Source organism: Solanum dulcamara, chromosome 5 (genome assembly GCF_947179165.1).
Source record: "Solanum dulcamara chromosome 5, daSolDulc1.2, whole genome shotgun sequence".
Taxonomy (NCBI): Eukaryota; Viridiplantae; Streptophyta; class Magnoliopsida; order Solanales; family Solanaceae; genus Solanum; species Solanum dulcamara.
In genome coordinates this window covers 71,187,813-71,208,834 of record NC_077241.1, presented here as the reverse complement: position 1 = coordinate 71,208,834, position 21,022 = coordinate 71,187,813, and the positions used below count along the sequence as shown (strand labels likewise).

The window sequence follows — 21,022 nt, the reverse complement described above, 5'->3', positions numbered from 1 at the left end:
CATTCAAATATAGGCCAAGAAAATTCCAATTTAATCTATACAATACTTACCAATTTCATATTTCACCCAAAATCTCCATATATGTAACAAAGCTATTATAATACGCTTTCTTCTTTCAACTTCATAATCAACAACAACAATCCACACTTTAACAACTTTATTTCCATAATATTATAAAATCACACTAGAATGACATAATTCCCTACAATCCATTTCCAATACCAACTTAACTATTTAAGCTTCATTTATATTATAAGAATCACAACAACAACTAACCTACTACACAAACTTAATTCTTTCCATCTCATCACCTTACCCCATATTTCTAACTTCAATTAAATTCATTCAACTTCCATTTTCAATATAAAATCCACAATAACCACTACTAGAATAACTACTACTAGAATATTACAAGAAAAAATTAATAAATCTTGCCCAAATAAGAACATGTATACCCGGCACTATACTACCATGCAAACTTTCATATTTCCATAAAGTCTACCCATCTCTACACTCTACAATGTAAACAAACCTTCACAACATATTAAAATGGAATTAATCCTTACCTTTTCCTCACAACTCCTTCACTTGACCAAGGTGTCAAACTGATGAAACAAGCACCCTATCTTTCAAAATAACTATACCACGTTGTAGAGGGCCCTTGAATTGGTGGGAATACTAGAAGAAAATAATTTTTGGAACAACATTTCAAGGACCAAAATTTCCCTAGGCTTGGTGGATTTTCTTTTTTTTTCCTCTTTTTTCTTTTGTTCTTCTCCTTTCTCAAGTTGTCTTGAATGTTCTAAGAAATTTATGACTAAGTGTTCCTTTTATTTATTCATCACATGGATGAATTTTCATGGGCTTGGACCTTTTTTTTTTGGACCATGGGCCACTCCTTATGGTTGGGCCTCTCTTGTTTGTTTGTTTTTTAAAAAGTTCCTACCCCAATCACTTAGTCCATATATATATCTTGTAATTCATGAAACTAAGTTTTTGAAATTTCAATTTTTCCCTTAACCTTTTTTAGTATTTCCACATCCAAAATTTTCATAAGCAACTTATGTATCAAATAAGACCAAAACATAGCATTATCCTTCATTTGTTACAATTATCCCAAATATCCAAATGTACAAAATACGGGTTGTAACAAAATTTATATCAAATGGACTGAGGTTGTTAGAAATAGCCATGAGAAGTCCTTCTTTGAGGGCTCGAAGTTCAGCCAACAGGGGGGCTACATTGCTTCCTTACTGATGAAGCCAATGATCCAATCTCCCTTGTGATTTCTGATGATCCATCCCAGTCCTCCACACCCAGGGCTATTCTTGACAGCACCATCTATGTTGAGCTTATATCTATATCTATCAGGAGGTTTCCATTTGACAAGAATATTGTTGGTAGGCTTGGTGTGGGCTGGAGCTTTCTTAATGGTTAGGTGGTTCCCAGAGGCTTGGTTAAAAGCATTTTTGGTCTGGATTCCTTCCTTCTTATTGTTGAAAAGGTTATTGTTCCTTTGTATTCAGATAGTCCAAAGGCAGAAAGGAAGGATGTTACCCCAAGCAAGGAAAGAGTTAAAGGGTTTGTTATTAATAGTTTCCCAGTAATTGATCCAGTTAAAATGAGGAAGGTTAGGGATGCTAAGCTTGTGGTTAGAGGTGTTCATGGTAAGGAGACCTTTCCAGAAATTGGTGGCTTGAGGGCATCTGAAGAAGATATGGTCAATGTCTTCAATGGGATTGTCGCAGTAGTGACAGTAGGAGCTAACAATGATCCTTATTCTATTAAGGTAGGAGAAAGTTGGAAATATTTGGTGCTACATGAGCCACATAAAGGTCTTGATTTTGTTTGGGCATTCCAATTCCCAAATCCAATTGAAATTATGCTCAAGGGTGTTGGGAGGATGTCTCTGCAATTGGTTATTGATGAGGAAGTAGGCACTACTAGTAGAGAATTTTCCATTACTAGTTAAGTCCCAAACTAGCGTATCTTCATTGGGGCTATCATGAAGGAGATGAATGGCCTCAATACAAGCTTTAAGGTCATCAGGAAGTATGAAAGAGATTTCTTCAAAATTCCAATTTTCATTGCATACCATAGCACTAACTTTTAGGTTCTCTTCTCCAGATTAGAGAGGCATCTGGATAGTAGTCCTAGTGGTGTCATGGTGGGGTATCCACTTATGGGTGAAAAAGTTCATATTGGTACCTTTGTGGATAATCCGCCTATGCCCCATAGTACTGTCATTTCATCCTTTCATGACACACTTCTAGGTCCTAGAGATAGGCTTACTTTTTTAATTTATTATGTGTTTGGAATATTTGTTCAGCAGAATCCTACCTCACAGGCTGTTAGGATTTTTATAGGTTCTCCATGCTAGACTAGCATGAAGTGCCTTATTTTTTAGCACAATCTTTTGAAGATCTGATCTTCCATTTCCTTTGGTCTATTTAAGGTGTCCCAACTTAGAAGATGAAGTCTCTTTTTCTCATTATTGGTACCACAGACAAAGTTTCTTTGGATTTTGTCAATGGTTTTGCTGGTTTTGTTGGGTAGCTTGATATATTGCATAATATGGCTAGGATGGTGCTTATAGAGGCTTTTGCCAGCACAGTTCTTCCAGTCATATTTAGGAAATTAGTCTTCCAGCCAGCAAGTCTATTGTTCATGGAGTCAATAATGAATTGGAAATCATTATGGATATGCCTTTTATGGAAGATAGAGAATCCAAGGTACTTCCCAAAGGTATCATATTTTTGGATTTTCAGGATACTACTGCAGATGTTTGCATTCTTAGAAGTGCAGTTGACGGAGAAGATCACCTTGGATTTAGAGTAGTTGATGCTCTAACTTGAGTGTTTGCAGAATTCCTCCATTATAAGTAGTATGGTTCTGCAATTCAAAGGGTTGGTCCTAGCAAAAAGAGTAAGGTCATCTGCAAAAAAAGAGGTGAGAATGATTGGGGCCTCTATGAGAAATCTTGATGGGATACCAAGATTTGTTTTGAGCCTTTTTGTTGATGTCTCTTGAGAGCCTTTCCATGCAGATTATGAAGAGGTAAGGAAATATAAGGTCACCCTGTTTGATGTCCCTAGATGGCTAAAAAAAGTTGATTTTTTCACCATTCACAAGAATGAAGATGTAACTGGTGCTGACATAGGACATTATGAGTTTAGTGAGTTTTGCGGGAAAGTGGAAATAGAGAAGGGAGTCTCTAATGTAGAACCATTCCAATTTTTCAAAGGTTTTTTTCAGGTCTAGCTTGAGTATCATGTTGGCATTCTTGTCTTTCATTTTCCTGAAGTGAGAAATATACTCTTGGACAATGATTTCATTATCAACTGCCTTTCTATTGGAAAGAAAGCTACCTTGATTGGGGATAATGATGTCAAAGAGGATGGGTTTGATTCTGTTCACTATTATTTTAGTGATAATTTTGTAAGCAATGTTACAAAGCCCAATGGGTCTGTAGTTTTTGATACTAGAGGCATTAGGGAATTTAGGGATGAGACAAAGGAGGGTGGAATTAAGGTGGTGGGGCATGAAGCCAGATTCAAAGACTTCTTTGCAGAAGGTAGAGGTTTTGTTCCCAACTTCCTGCTAATGTTTTTGGTAAAAGAGTGGGTGGACACCATCAAGACCTAGTGCCTTTAGAGGACTGAAAGAGTTGATAGCTTGAGAGTCTCAGAGTCTCTTAGAGGAGCCTCTAGAGTATGGACATCAAGCTGTTGATAATGGAAATTCTGCTGAGGGTGGAGCTTGTGGATGGTAGAGTGGGTTTTTTTAATGGATAAAAGCTTGGCGAAGTAGGTGGTTATGTGCTGGGAGATGTCTTTCTGGTTAGTGAGGAGGTTTCTAGCCTCATTTTTGAGACTGTTGATTCTATTCCTCCTCCTTCTATTGACTGTAGAATAATGGAAGATGTTGGTGTTGGCATCACCTTCATTGAGCCAATTGATCCTGGATTTAGTTCTCCAAAATTCCTCCTCAAACTTGAGCAGGGCATCATAGTCATTGAAGAGTTGATTTTCTAATTGGAGGAGGAAATACTATAGTGGTTGGAATTGGATTTCTGGATGCCATTTAATCTAGCAAGAATACCTTTCACTTTAAGAAAAATGTTACCAAAAGTATTTTTATTCCAGGCTGTGGCATCTTTTTGAAAGGTATTAATAACATTGGAAAGTTTTTTAGAATTGTCAAAGCAATTTTTAATGAGGCCTTTGAAAGTAGGATGTCCACACCACATGAGCTCCATTCTGAAGGGCTTTCTGAGGTTAGAGGCTTGGGGGATTTCCAAATTAACTAGAAGGGGGCAATGATCAGATTTTCTTCTAGGGAAGTGTGTTACAGTGGATTGGGTCTATCTAAGGATCCACGAATTATTAGCAGCACACCTATCAAGTCTCTCAAGGATAAGGTTTTGTCTGTATTTATACCTCTTGTTGGTCCAAGTATATTTACAACCTTTGAACCCCAGGTCCACAAGCTTACAGTGGTTAATGCAACTTCTAAAGGCATTTGCCCTGTGGTTATTAATATTCCTACCCCTAATTTTTTTAGTACCCTTAAAGATTTCATTGAATTGTCCCTCAATAATCAAGTCCCCATCTATACTATCAGTAAAGTCCTTAAGTTCTTCCCGGAATAAAGTCCTAGTATAGTAGTTATTGCTAGCATAAATAACATACAAAACTAAGGTTTAGGATCGTTGGTTACCTAGATCATAACATGAATGGTCTAAGGGGTGATGGAGATGTCACTGAGCTTCAGAGTCTTTTTTTCCCATAGAATAACCATACCACCAGAGAGTCCTTCTGCAGTAGACTGGATGTAAGAGTCGTAGTTGAGGACTTCTATCAGTCTCTTGTGTTCAGTCATCATTGTTTCAAGGAGCACCAACATTATAGGATTGTGCATTTTCACCATTGCCTCACATTGACGCCTGAAGGTCGAGCTATTGGCTCCCCTAACATTCTATATTATGAGATTCATCATGGTCAGTTGAGGGGGAGGGTCTGTTAATGGCTTCTTCCCATTCTCTACTTGGGAAGGCTTCAGAGTGTCCAACACTTGGTTCAAGGCAAAGGCTAGATGGGTTTTCTCTTTTTCGTTCCTCAAGCTCAAGGAGCATTTCTTCCGTGCCTTTGGGAGGTACACCATGATTGTCTCACTAGACAGCTCGGAGAATTATTTCAGTAGACAATTTTCTAACACTACAGCTTGGGTGTTTTATTCCCCAAAGGATGTTAAGAGGAGTTCCAGCTTCTTGTTCTTTTCCTTATGACTTCTGCTACTAAGTTTCCCTCTTCTTGAGGTTCTTTGGATGGTGGTGGGGTTTGTTGTACCCATGGTATGAAGGATAGGTTCATAATTTCCTGGGAGGGTGGGGCTATAGGAAAGAACGGCATGGCTTGGAAGGATTGAGACATTAGGAGGTCATTTCTGATAGTGTCATCGGATCTTAGATTTCCAGAAGTTGTGCTTATTTCAGTGCGTGCATCCACACCAAATTCCCTATTTCCTCCATCGCATAGTCTAGTCCCTCCTTCGCTATATGGGTGAGGTAATCTGGGTCTTGGACTATCAAGATAATCGGCAGTTCCCCTATTTTTACCTGCAAGAAGATCAACCTTCCTTGTATGGCCATCTCCAGCCAGGAAGATGACATGTGGTCCGGTGGTGTTGGTTTGGAGATGAGGATGAATGGAGGAGTTGGTGGAGACGTCATTATCAGAGAAGGAAAAGAGCTTTTTAGGGGGAAGAGAAAGTTTGGAAATTGCTTCTTCAGTGGCCATAGAAGAAGGGTCACCGATATAGTTAATCGAGGTGACATTTGGGATCACTTCAATTGAATTATGGTGATGATTACTACGGAGTAGGGGTTTCGAGTGGTGGATTTTTATTTCATGGTTTTATTTTTAGAGGATTTTTTGGAACGGAGGAGGTGAGGTACCCCGTGGGTCCCATTTAATCCACCCTCTTCAATGTTCAACTTATAGTTGGAAGAAGAGGATTTATCTTGGGGAGTGGGTGGCAGAGTTGAGGAGTTTTTCAGATGCTCCTCGGAAGAAGTGGTATTTAAGGAGGTGGTTGGAAGAAGATGTGGGACATGACCGTTCAAATAAGCCCCACACGGTTTAGAAAAATTGTTAAAAATCTCTTTTCCTTTATTATTCAAAGTAATTTTCTAAGAGATATGATTTTTTTAATTTTTTTCTGGCAGGTAGAGAAAATTATTAGCATTGTGTTTAACAGGTATGGGGTACTTACTTGTCCTCATTGACACTTTTCTTACCTGGTGTGGTATTGGGTTATTCCTTTGGGCCTCCATTCCTGCTACTGGACTTGGGGGAGGGGGGTCTGCCTTGTTGGTCTTCCTCTTAGGAAAAGTGATAATGTGCCATTGGTCGTCCGACAGTGATGGGTATTGCGGGTTGGTTATCGGGAGTTTTTTTCTTGGGGGATTGAGTGTAATTTTTGAGAACATGCCTAATTTTTCCACATCCTGTACATAAGATTCCTTCTCCTTCATAGATAATTTTTTGGTTATGGGTTTCAATTGTTACCTCTTTTTAACCGCCTGGCCGATGGGAACTTGAATGCAAATTCTGGCGTATCTGCCTCTTAAGGTTGTTGAAGTGCATGTATCTATCTTCAAGACTCTTCCTAACTTTTTTTCGATTTTTTCTAGGATTTCTCCGTCATAGAACTCGGTAGGGAGTTGGGGAAGTCTTATCCAGATTGTTGTGTATGTTTCCATAGTTTCTTATGGGACAAAGTTGGACTACCATCTTCTCACTGATAGAAAATTTCCAACTACAAACCAAGGCCCATCATGGAAGGCTTTATTCATGTTTTCTCTTTTGGTAAACTTTGCAATAAATAATTCCCATCCTAAATCTATTATATTGAGAGGTTCAGTGGGTTGCCACATGTCGACGAGTTTTAATTTCAGATAGTTGTGAGTTAACTTTTTTCCAAACAATTTAACAATGACTGAGTTCCTCCAAGGATTGTATATTCTTTCTTTGTCTTTTTCAGATATAATAATTGGTCCTTGTGAGGAGTCGGAGTTATTGTTGGGGAGAAAGAGTTGAGGATCATAAGTGTGGTTTAAGGCTTTCTTTTTGTTTAAAAGAATTTCTTTGAAGGAGGTTTCTGCCAATGGATGATCTCCTTCCATGGAAATCTTTGTATCAGGTGATTCTGGTGGGCCAGGGAGTTTGGATAAGGGTATCGAAATGTTCAGGATGGAAGACATTGGACAGTTCTATAGAGAAAAAGCTCTAGGAGTTGAGTGTGTCTCACGGGCTCCTCAGTCACTCACTTATGATCCTACAAATCTTGAAGAAGTTTGATTTTTATTCAGCAACAAGAAATCAAAATTGATTGTTATTGCACTAACATGAGTTGTGGTACAATAATGAGACTGTTTCATCTCTAATCAAAGAATCAGATTCGAGCTCTGGATATGGAAAAAATCATGTTGGGAGCGTCACCACCAAATGGCCCTGCGGGGCTCCACGGACTCCGAACACAGGGTGGAAAACCAAAAAAGGGAATTTTTACATAAATGAACTATTTTAGATTAATAATTACCCTTTTTAGGTTACTTTTTTTTATTATAGTCTATAGCATATTTATCTTATTTAATAATTAAAATCACCCATTACTCTTTCTCTCTCTCTCTCTCTCTCTCTCTTCTTCTTCTCTTTTTCTAGCTATTTTTCTCTTTCTTTCTCACCTGTTTTGTCTCCCTTCTTCTCTTTTTCTTTTTTTTCCATTTTCTCTTTCTCTTTCTCTCTCTTTTAAAAATAATAATTAATCATCCTAATTTAAAACTAATTTAAATAGTATTGAAATATTTTAAATTCACACATAATACTTATAATACATTTGTATTAAAAATATTTTAATTACATATTCACCACATTTTAATTATAATATATTAAATTTAAAATCTATTATAATTTATTTTTTCTCTTATTAACGAAATATATTATTGTATTAAAAATATTTTAGTTATGTATTCACCATGTGTATTGAAATATATCTATAATATGTATAATATATTTGAATTCAAAATTTATTATAATTATCTTTTATATTATTTCTTTTATTGAATTAGAAATGCATTATATATGTATTTATATAAAAAATATTTAATTTAAAACATAGTAAAATTATCATTCCCATAATATTCAATTCAAAATTAAGTTTTAAATTAGAATAATTAATTATTATTTTTAAAAGATAGAGAAAGAGAAAGAGAAAGGAAAAAAAGACCAAAAAAGAAAAAAGAGAAGAAGGAGAAAGAGGATGAAAGAGAACGGAGAGAGAGGAAAAACGTAAAAAAAAAAGGAAAAAGGAGAGAGAGAGAGAAAGGAAGAAAGAGAAAGGAGAGAGGGGAAGAAAGAGAAAAAATATTTTTATTCTTTTTTTGCTATTTCGGGTAAGACAAGTACTGTTATTTTTTATAAAGGTAAAACATGTATTAAAGATCGTAATTAATGTTATATACTATATTATTTAAGTAATTGGCCAAAAAAAAAGAAATTGCTTGTTATTGCTTTTGTTGTTATAAAAGAAAAGTAGTTGATGTTCCACTTTCTTTGTGGGACCCGAGTACTGCTATTTTTGATAAAGGTAAAACATGTACTAAAAGTCGTAATTGATGTTATATACTATATTATTTAAGTAATTGGCCAAAAAAAAAGAAATTGATTGTTATTGATTTTATTGTTATTAAAGAAAAGTAGTTGATGTTCCACTTTCTTTATGGACCCGCTTAAAAGAATATTGTTGTCTGCCTTATCCTCTTAATTCATCAGGCTATAAATAGCCTCATTCAGTGTGTAATTCATACACACATTGATATATTCTCAACTCTCTTTTTCACTTACTGTCTCCCTTTCTTATTTTGCTAAGTTAGTTTATTTTATAACACGTTATCAGCACGAAGTCTCCTATAAGATATGTTTCGATGATATAATTATTTCTAATTTCAGATCCTAAACACAAGTATACATTTGAATATTTTCAGTTTTTAAGTTCACTAAATAATATAAGATGGTAATGGACTTTATTAATTAATAAAAATAAATTTTCTTATCAAAATATCGTATAAGTTATTCTTAATTTTCAATGGTTAAAATTTTATTGGTTTGATCAAATTTAAATATTTTTATGATAGTTTTTATTATGTCAAACTTGTCAAAATTGGAGTTTGTGGCACTTGATATTTCTGTCAAAAATTATTTGTAATAGGTACTTGATGCTGAAATTCACCTTACCGCTAAGGATCTTGGTGATGCTATAATCGAAGAAAATGAAGCATCAAGTCAGGATAAAGCAAAGGTTATGATTTTCCTTCGTCATCATTTGGTTGAAAGCTTGAAGGTTGAATACTTGACAGTGAAAGATCCACTTGAATTGTGAAAAGGTTTAAAAGGAATGTATGACCACATTAGGGCAACAGTATTGCCAAGGGCTCATTATGAGTGGATGCACTTACAGTTTCAAGATTTTAAAATTATAATTGAATATAATTCTGTTGTATTTAGAATAACTTTCCAATTGAAATTATGTGGGGAAACTATAAATGATGAGGACATGTTGGAAAAGACCCTAACTACTTTTCATGCCTCTAATATGATATTACAACAGCAATACCGTGAAAAAAGTTTTTAGAAATACTCTGAATTAATCTCATGCCTTCTGGTGGCTGAGCAACATAATGCTCTTTTAATAAAAAATTATGAAGCCCGTCCCATTGAAACTGTTCCGTTACTGGAAACAAATGTGGTAGAAGCACATGGCCAGTCTAAAAGAAGACAAAATAAAAATCGAGGCCACAATAATATGCGTGGATGTGGCAATGGCAGAAGACGATATAATAATCATCGTGGTGGTGATCAACATAAAAGGGAGAACAATATGAGTTCTCAAAGTAGTCCTTCAAAAAGTAACTGTCATAGTTGTGGTATGAAAAGCCACTGGAAAAATGAATGTCGAATACCTGAGTATTTTGCTAGACTTTATGAAAATTCCTTCAAAAGAAAGACAAATAAAGGTGATGCCTCTTCTTCTAATCCTCGAATAGAGCCACACTTGACATTTGAAAATAATGTTAAGGCAGGACCTTCGCAAGTATACAATGATAATATTGAAGCAAATTTGGCTTTGAAGGATGATGATTTTAATGACTTCAATGATATTACTCATTTGGAGGTTGAAGACTTCTTTAGGAATTGCAACTGATGTTTAATTTTATTGTATGATTTACAATATGTTGTCGTTTTTATGTACTCTTGATTATCATGTTTTTACTTTTATCTATTTAAAAAAGAAAAAAAAGAGGACTTATATTTTCTAGCAATATTATTACTTATTTTATCTCTTATAATGTATTTTTATTTTATGAATATAAATAAGTTTCTCAATCTTCAATTGAATCCAAGAGGAGTAATGAAGATATGTGTTTTTTGGATAATGCTACAATGCACACTATATTTAGAGAAAAGAAATATTTCTCTCATTTGGTTATGAAAGAGGTCAATGTTAATACAATATTCGGTAATACAAAAATAATTAAGGGCTCTGGAAGAGCAACCTTATCACTACATGGGAGAATAATATTGACTATTAATAATGCTTTGTATTATAGTAAGTCTCAAAGAAATTTATTAAGTTTCAAGATTATTCGCCAAAATGGCTATCATATTGAGACTGCTAATGAAGAAAAGGTTGAGTACCTTTATATTACTACAATAAAAGCAGGAAATAGATTTGTGCATGAAAAATTACCTACACTTTCTTCTGGGTTATACCACACAAGTATTGATGTGGTTGAATCACATGCCATGGTAAATAAAAGATTTATTAACCATAATAAATTTATCATTTGGCATGACCGGTTAGACAATCCCGATTATAATATGATTCGTAGAGTTATTGAGAATTCACATGGGCACACTTTGAAGAATGAGAAAATTCTTCAATCTAAGAAATTATTTTGTGTTGCTTGTTCCCAAGGAAAATTGATTATTAAACTATCAACAACTAAGGTTGAAATTGAATCCCCTACATTTCTAGACCATATACAGGGTGATATATGTGGGCCAATTCACCCTTCATGTGGTCCATTTAAATATAATATGGTCTTGATAGATGAATCTACAAGATGGTCGCATGTGTGATTATTATCAACTCGCAACATGACTTTTGCGAGATTGTTAGCTCAAATTATAAGGTTAAGAGCACAATTCTCAGATTATGCAATAAAGATAATTCGTTTTGATAATGCTGGTGAATATACATCTCAATCCTTTAATGATTATTGTATGTCGGTTGGAATAAAAGTTGAGCATCCGATCGCTCATTCATACTCAAAATGATCTAGCAGAATCATTGATTAAACACCTTCAATTGATAGCTAGACAATTGCTAATGAGGACAAAATTTTCTCCTTTGGTATGAGGGCATGCTATTTTGCATGCAGCAACACTTGTGCGCATAAGGCCAACAAATTTTCATGAATTTTTCCCATTACAGTTGGCTTTTGGAAGGGAGCCAAATATACCCATCTTAGAATTTTTAAATGTACGGTATATGTCTCAATTGCTCCACCGCACCGCACAAAGATGGGTCCCCAAAGAAGGTTGAGAATATATGTTGGGTATGAATCTCCTTCTATTATAAAATATTTGGAATCTATGACTGAAAATTTATTTACGGCAAGATTCGTTAATTGTCATTTTGATGAATCAGTATACCCAACATTAGGGGGAGAACATAAGCAATTGGAAAATGCGATAGATTGGAATTCATTTTCACTATCTCATTTAGATCCTCGAACAAATCAATATGAGCAAGAAGTTCAAAAGTTGATTTATTTGCAGAATATTGCAAATCAACTGCCAGATGCATTTACTAACCTTCCACGGGTTACTGAATCGCATATCCCAACTGCTAATGCTTAAGTTCAAATTGATGTCCTGATAGGACAACTTGTTCAGGCAAATGAGTCTAGGTCATACTTAAAACGTGGAAGACCAATTGATTTCAAGGATAAAAATCCTCGAAAAAGAAAAAGAATAAATGATCAAGATGATTATAATTTGGAGGCAATTGCTCAAGAAGAGCCTAGGGACATAACAAATGGTGATACGACAGAGGAGGTTCAAGTACCTAAAAATAATAAGAATGAAGAAATCTCAATAAGTTATGTGTCGACAGAAAAAAGGTGAAACCGAAATGATATCGTGGTCGATAATATTTTTGCTTATAATATTGTCATTGAAATAATGCAACAAGGTGAGGATCTTGCATTAAAATCTATCGACAAAAGTAGACAGAGAAATGATTGGCCAAAATAGAAGAATGTAATTCAAGCAGAGTTAATTTCACTTGAAAAATGTGAAATTTTTGGATCAATAATCCGAATACCTGAAGGTGTCAAGCCAGTAGGGTACAAATGGGTTTTTGTGCGTAAACGAAATGAAAAAGTGAAGTTGTAAGATATAAAGCACGACTTGTAACCCAAGATTTTTCGTAAAGGTCTGGCATTGATTATATGGAAACATATTCCCCTGTGGTGGATGCAATTACCTTCAGGTATCTAATGAATTTGACAAGTTATGAAAAACTTGAAATGCACCTAATGGACGTGGTCACTACCTATTTATATGACTTATTGGATCACGACATTATTATGAAAATTTCCAAAGGATTCAAAGTACCTGAAGCATACAAGGATTCTCGAGAAACTTGTTCAATAAAGCTTCAGAAATCCTTATATAGGTTGAAACAATCAGGGTGCATGTGGTACAATCATCATAACGAATATTTGCTACAAAAAGAGTCTAGAAATGATCCAATTTGCCCTTGTGTCTTTATGATGAGATCTGAATCTAAATTTGTCATAATAGCAGTATATGTTGATAATTTGAATATTATTGGAACTCCGGAAGAACTTTCAAAGGCAGTAAAAGTTCTGAAAAAAGAGTTTGAAATGAAAGACCTTGGAAAGACAAAATTTTGTCTTGGTCTACAAATTGAATATTTTGCAAATGAGATATTTCTCCATCAGTCAACATATATTGAAAATATTTTAAAGATGTTTTATATGGATAAAGCACATCTATTGAGTACCCCAATGGTTGTGAGATCTCTTAATATTAATAAAGAACCGTTTCGACCTCACAAAAATAATGAAGAGTTTATTGGTGCTGAAATACCATATCTTAGTGCAATTGGTGCAATAATGTATCTTACCAACAATTCTAGATCAAATATATCTTTCTCTGTAAGCTTGTTAGCAAGATTTAGTTCTTCTCCAACACGAAAACACTAGAATGAAATTAAGCATATATGCAGATACCTCTGAGGGGCCATTGATATGAGATTGTCTTACTCAAATGAATCCACGTCACAATTGATTGGTTACGCAGATGCGGGATATTTATCTGATTCCTATAAAGATCGATCGCAGACAAGCTATTTATTTACATGTGGTGGTACAACTATATCATGATGTTCAACAAAGCAAACTATGGTTGCTACTTCCTCAAATCATGCAGAGATAATAGTCATTCATAAAGCAAGTTGAGAATGCGTTTAATTAAGATTAATAACTCAACACATTCAAAAAACATGTGACATTTCTTTGAAAAGAGACGTTCCAACAATATTGTATAAAGACAATGCTGCATGTATAGTTCAACTGAAGGGATGATACATCAAAAGAGACAGAACAAAACATATTTCACTAAAATTCTTTTTTACTCATGATCTTCAAAAAAAGGGTGAAATAGATGTCCAACAAGTTCGTTCAAGTGACAATTTAGCTGATATATTTACCAAGGCATTGCTGACTTCAACCTTTGAAAAAATAAAATACAAAATTGGAATACGTCGTCTTCGAGATATTAAGTGATGTTCTCTTCGGGGGAAGTAAAATACGCGCTGTATTCTTTTTTTCTTAACCAATGTTTTGTCCCACTGGGTTTTCCTAGTAAGGTTTTTAATGAGGTAGTATTCAAGGCGTATTACCAGATGTGTATACTCTTTTTTCTTTACTAGGTTTTTTTTCACTGGGTTTTCCTAGTAAGGTTTTAACGAGGCACAATATCTATGGGTGTTCAGAATAACTATGTATATTATTTCTTGTAAAAAATTTAATAAGGCACATTACACGTGGACATTCAAGAGGGAGTGTTATTTAAAAAAAATAGTGAATGTTCCACTTTCTTTGTGGGATCCGCTTAAAAAAATATTGCTCTCCCTTATTCTCTTAATTCATAAGGCTATAAATATCACGACCCAAAAACTGAGGTCATGATGGCACACATCTCAAAACCCAATCTGATGTGTAACCCTAAAAATAAAACTCATACAAGACTCCCAAAGGGGAAAGTGATGCCACGATTTAAATAAAATGAAGAAAAAAAAACAATGAAGAAATTATCCCAAAACCTGGTGTCATAAGTATAAAGAGCATCTAATACAAGATTTGAATCTGAAGATACAACATAAGTCTCTGAATGATACAAAAGACTGAAAAATAAAGATAGACTAGTGACGATCCGAATTCCGGGACCTCACCACTAATCTGAGAATACACAATCCGCTAGAATATTAACTGCCACGTGGGGTACCCCGACTAGTATCTGCATCAAAAAGGGACACAGAAGTAGGGGTGAGTACAATTCACATGTACTCAGTAGGTTTTAGTTGACTGAGTATAAGGAATTAATCAAACCTATGAAATAAACTAAGGAACACATCCACCTGCATACAGAAAAGTCCCACTCCGGCATCGGTGCCGCCAATTTATATATATATTGACGCGAGTAAAGTAAACCCATAATAACAGCTCATAATCACAATTAACCAGATAATTCAAGCAGCACAAATATCAATGCAATGCAATGCAATATGATGATGCAATGATGTGGTGGTACGGTGGAATCAAGACTGTCGCACAGACTGTCGTATACACCTGCTGAGCTGTGCTACCAAGCAAGGCACATGGGGGTCTTGCAGACCATATAACTCAATCACAATATCTCATTATCCTTGCCACCTCCTCATGGTTAAGGGATCACAATGCATCCACTACCCTGCCAGAAAACTGCCTCGGTCAGGGACTCAAGATACAAAGGTTAGGATCACAATGCATCCACTACCCTGCCGGAAAACTGCCTCGGTCAGGGACTCAAGATACAAAGATTGGGATCACAATGCATCCACTACCCTGCCGGAAAACTGCCTCGGTCAGGGACTCAAGATACAAAGGTTGGGATCACAATGCATCCACTACCCTGCCGGAAAACTGCCTCGGTCAGGGACTCATGATACAAAGGTTGGGATCACAATGCATCCACTACCCTGCCGTAAAACTGTCTCGGTCAGGGACTCAAGATACAAAGGTTGGGATCACAATGCATCCACTACCCTGCCGGAAAACTGCCTCGGTCAGGGACTCAAGATACAAAGGTTTAAAGGTGTTTCATTTTCTTTCTCAAAAGGAATTTCCATATTTCTCAACTTCCCATGTTTCATGATATGATGAATGAGGATGAATGCATCAAAACACATATGCATGGAAGTAATAATCAACTCACATGTGGTATAAGGTTCAAAGTTTTCAAAACTTAACCTACACATGATATTCACCCTCAATAAATAGTAACGGGAAGAACACACTTTCATTTAAATATTCACCCCTTTCTCAACAATATTTCAATACTCAAGTATGCTCAAAACCCAACTCAATCTCTCAGGCGACATCACAAGTCAAATAATATACTCAAGCCTCTCTCTTAGGCAAATCATAATTCACATGCTCTCAAAGCAAATAAGATAACAAATAAGGCCCCCACACGGGCTATGTAATACAAATAAACCCCGTCACGGCAACACATTAATAAATAAGCCTCCACACAGACATCACAATATATATAACATTCTCAACTCATACTACAACCCCATCCCAAAGTCTATAACATATGAATGACTAATTACCCCATCTCAATCTCAAAGAAAGATAGTCAAACCTACCTCAATTGTCGAACCCGCACTCGAATACCTCCACTGGACAAGCAACTCTCGAATTCAGCGCCCGGAATGACAACCCACTATCAACAATGAAACATACACGTCACAAGGAGTCCAATGACACCCATATTGATAGGTTTCGGAACCGGGGGTAAAATAGTCCAAACATTAACTATTTTCGAAAAGGGTCAAATCTGGAAATTTATTGAACAATCCCATTCTATTGGTAATAAGGAACTCATGGTTGAAAAACCCATAAAAATAAAGCTCAAAACGAGTTGAAAATCATAATTTTCCTTAAATTCGGATTAGGGAAGAAACAAGGATTTTTGGGGTTTGAAACTAAAATTTAAGAGTTAAAATCGTCAAAAACTTAATGAAAAAGGAAGGTTTTAGGTCAAAAATCACTTACCCAACACTTTGCCTCGAAAATCTCTTCTCAAATTACCTCAAGGAGTTCAAGAACTCAAACAAATGATGAAAACTATTGAAATGGGAAGAAAGGGGCATTTTCTGCCCAAAAAGTTACTGTTCATGCGTGTTACTGTTCACGCATATTACTGTTCATGTATTTTTGTACAAATTTTTGAAAATCACCCTCAAAATCATTACAATAAATTATTTATTAAAAAATAATATATTATGTTTAATTGTTCAATTTGAATCTTCTATCCCTTCCCCAGTCGTCCAGCCTCATTTTCAAATCTCACAAGAAAATGGAAGGCACAGTGAAATGTTCGGCAAACTTTGTGCCATTAAGTCCCATAAGCTTCATCGAAAGATCAGCAAAGGTGTATAGTGATAAGATCTCTATTGTTCATGGAAATGTCAAGTTTACTTGGAGACAGACCCGTGATCGGTGTCTCCGACTTGCTTCCGCTCTTACCCACCTCGGAATTTCTCGTGGTGATGTGGTATGTCTTTCTCGATCTCCTCTCCTGGTTAATTTTCTTATTTGGTAACTGTACATCTACTTAGGCGTCATCCGTTTGCACTCAATGGAATGTGTTGTTGTTAGAGTCTTGCATCGGGTGTGAACGGGGGACTTGGTCTTCTTCTATCGTCTTGGGCAATACTCCAGTTGAGTTAGGCACAAGATTCATTTCTTATCAGATTCAGACTCATGAGTTGTTATCGGAGTCAGATTCATCCTAATTGATTATTTACCTGATGTTGAATCCTTCTTATTACATTGTCCACGATAATTCAACAGATGTTTGGTCGTGGGCGTGCAGAATTTTAGACTCACACATTAGTAGTGGACGGAGCACCTGATCTTATTATGTGGTTTTCAACTATCATCATCTCATGATTTGGTTTTTGGGTTGTGCCCACGGTTCAGTTTAGGTGTGAGTTGTGTTTATTAGATAAAGAAGACTCTAATCAATTTAATAATTCAGATGTTTAGTCCTCCGCATGCAAGATGTTAGAGTCCTACATCGCAATTGATCTTATTATATGCTTTTCAGTGATTCTCACCTCACCAGTTAGCTTTTGGAGTTGAATTATGCGCACAATTCATTTTAGGTGTGAGTTGTGTTTATTAGATAAAGAAGACTATTAATTCTAATCAATTACATAATTCAGCTGTTTAGTCCTGGGCGTGGAAGATGTTAGAGTCTCACATCTGTACTGGATGTAGCACTTGATCTTATTATATGGTTTTCAGCGATCATCATCTCATGAGTGCTTTTGCGGGTTGAGTTATGCCTACGATTCATTTTAGGTGGGAGCTCTGTTTGTTAGATGAAGTGTCTCATCAATTAAGTCGAGTGTTGGTGACTTTGAAAAGTGAAAGATAAGTTCATCTAGAGATTAGTACTGTAAAGTCCTTTTTTTGGGTGGATAATTAGGTGAAAACAGGTTTTCTTGATTTAGAGTATTATTTTTGTTATTTTCTGGTGCAGGCTGAATCAACACGTTGTTTTTATTTTATTTCATGTAATGTAAGTTTATCTTTGACTCGAAACTAATCAATAAATATTGAGCATTGCCCTCTTAGTATATGATATAGAGGAAGCCACCTGATTAATCAAAACAACACCAATTCTGTAAAAGGGCATGAGTTAGGTATCAGTGACAAGTCCATATAAGACATTTGCCGCCTCCACCACTTAATTAGTTGATCTTGTTTGTTTTATATGGATGCTTAACATTAGTTAATTTTTCTTGTATTTTTACCAGGAGGAAAATGAGTGCTCGTTCATAGTGGTGCTGCTCTAATTTTTTTTCTAAATTTCTGAGCAGGTTTCTGCCTTGGCTCCAAATATTCCTGCAATGTATGAGCTACACTTTGGAGTACCAATGGCTGGGGCAGTTCTGTGTGCACTTAATACACGTCATGATTCAGCAATGGTTTCTGTGTTACTTAAACATTCAGAGGCCAAAATCATATTTGTAGATTACCAGTTGCTCGATGTTGCTAAGGGTGCATTAGAAATTCTGTCCAAGGCAAGTGACAAGTTGCCCCATCTAATTCTGATATCTGACAGAGAGAGGCAGTTATCCAGTCAGAATAATAGCAGGAGCTTGGCTTCAGAGTATCTGGAGTACGAGTCCTTTCTAGCTAACGGAGAACCTAATTTTGAGATAGTATGGCCAAATAATGAATGGGATGCTATTGCGCTCAATTATACATCAGGAACAACATCAAGACCTAAAGGGGTCATTTATAGTCACAGAGGGGCGTATCTTAATTCGCTGGCTTCAGTTCTTCTTGCTGAAATGGCTTCAATGCCGGTCTATTTATGGACTCTTCCCATGTTTCATTGCAACGGATGGTGTCTTACTTGGGCTATGGCAGCACAGGGTGGCACGAACATTTGCCTGAGAAATGTCACTGCAGAAGGGATTTTCAACAGCATAGTTGAGCATCAAGTGACTTACTTAGCTGGAGCACCTACGGTTTTGAACACTATAATAAATGCATCACCAAGTGTCCAAAGACCACTTCCGAGGACCGTAAACGTGCTCACAGCTGCTGCACCTCCTCCTCCTCAAGTACTACTTAAGATGATGGAGCTTGGTTTCAATGTAACTCACGGATATGGCCTAACGGAAACCTATGGTCCAGCAAGTGTTTGCTCTTGGAAACCAGAGTGGAACTCTCTGTCACCTGATGAGCAGGCTAAGATTCAAGCTCGTCAAGGAGTGAACCATCTTGTATTGGAGGAAGTAGATGTAAAGGATCCTGAATCAATGAAGAGTGTACCCCCAGATGCAAAAACAATGGGTGAGGTGATGATTAGAGGAAACACTGTAATGAATGGTTACTTAAAGGATGTCAATGCAACAAAAGATGCTTTTAAAGGGGGCTGGTTTCGAAGCGGGGACTTAGCAGTGAAGCATCCTGATGGTTACATAGAGTTAAAGGATCGTTTGAAGGATATCATTATATCTGGTGGAGAAAACATTAGTACAATCGAAGTGGAGTCTGTAATCTTTAGCCATCCAGCTGTTCTTGAAGCGGCTGTTGTAGGAAGACCAGATGATCACTGGGGTGAGACACCTTGTGCATTTGTTAAACTGAAGGATGGATACAATGCCAGTGCCAATGAGATTATCAAACATTGCCGTGATCGTTTGCCACGTTACATGACTCCTAAGACAGTAATTTTCGATGATTTGCCAAAAACCTCAACAGGGAAGACACAAAAATTTGTTCTGAGACAGAGAGCCAAAGCTATGGGAAGTGTTTCAAAAATTAGCAAACTATAACTCTAGGGTAGAATGGAGCTTGCTCAGTGAAACACACTTTCCGTATTTTGAATAACCCTCTCTTCATCCAAATAGACTAGAAAATGCTAGATTACAAATCCCACTTTAACCCAATCTTGCAAGTTGCAATCAATGTCCTATCACATGAGACATATTTTGTAATTTGGGTATGTCAAGGTGCTATCGGAAACAACCTCTCTACCTTCATAAGGTGGTGATAGGTCTGCGTACACACCATCCTCTTCAAACCCCACTTAGGAAATTACGATGGATATGTTGTTGTTGTTGGTTATCAAACAGTGTCAGTATCCACTTTGTGTGTTGTGTCAAATATGCATGAATATGTGTTATTGAATAGAATGGTCATTTATACTCAAAACTTTGTACATGATATTATATGGTGAAAAGGTATTTACACTAAACTAATAGGTGCATACACTGCATAGCATCTATTTGTATAATTAAAGATTTATGATTACTTCATTAAATCGTCAAACCAATAATTACATAATTAATAGGAGTATAATCCTCTATTCATCCAAAAACTTGCTATCATGGTTAGTGTGCTAATAAATAAAATAGTGATAAAATATACATTTTTAAAGAAATATTTAACTGAACATTTTAATGATTTTAAAACTTATCTATACGAAATCAGAATGATTCAAGGTTATGTTGTGAAAGTTTTAAAAAACACTTAATATATAAGCTAGCATTGTTTCATATTTAAACCTCCATTTCTTGGAACTTGTTATAACATACATGATAGATGTATATATATTTTGCCTTCTTGAAATGTAATTTGTTTATACAATTTATTGAATAAAAGAAATTAAATTCTCCATTTTTATTATTATTAAAATGATTGAAATGTTTTTATTATTTATATAAAAACTAGAAATTTAAAAGAATTTTTGTACAGAAAAGGGTAGGGGTGTGTTATCATTTCCAATCGGATGATCCATTAATCCAACTAGTAGAGGATTATAAATGGATAGATTTTTTTGATTTCCATTGGAGATTAGGAATAGATGGCGGGTTGATTCGGATTTTTCAAATATCAAATCAAACTATTTGTGTTGGGTTTTCAAATCTATAAATCAAACTAAACTAATTAAACTCGGGTTTTTCAATTTCGAATTTTTCGGGTTTCTTAGATTTTCGGATTTTTCGGTAAAGTATTCATACCAGCATATAATTAGCTTATGTTTCAAATATTTCTTTAATTCTATCAAAATACAAC

At 35.7% G+C, this 21,022-nt stretch overlaps 1 protein-coding gene across 1 annotated transcript; it reads left to right on the top strand.

The window, feature by feature from the left end:
* The first annotated feature begins 16,736 nt into the window (after positions 1–16,736).
* On the top strand, positions 16,737–20,158 carry LOC129889597 (butanoate--CoA ligase AAE1-like). The gene is made up of 2 exons (XM_055964973.1): positions 16,737–16,976; positions 18,310–20,158. Exons 1-2 carry the CDS (start codon positions 16,779–16,781, stop codon positions 19,777–19,779), a joined length of 1,668 nt encoding a protein of 555 aa, XP_055820948.1. The 5' UTR covers positions 16,737–16,778; the 3' UTR covers positions 19,780–20,158.
* The last annotated feature ends 864 nt before the right edge of the window (positions 20,159–21,022 follow it).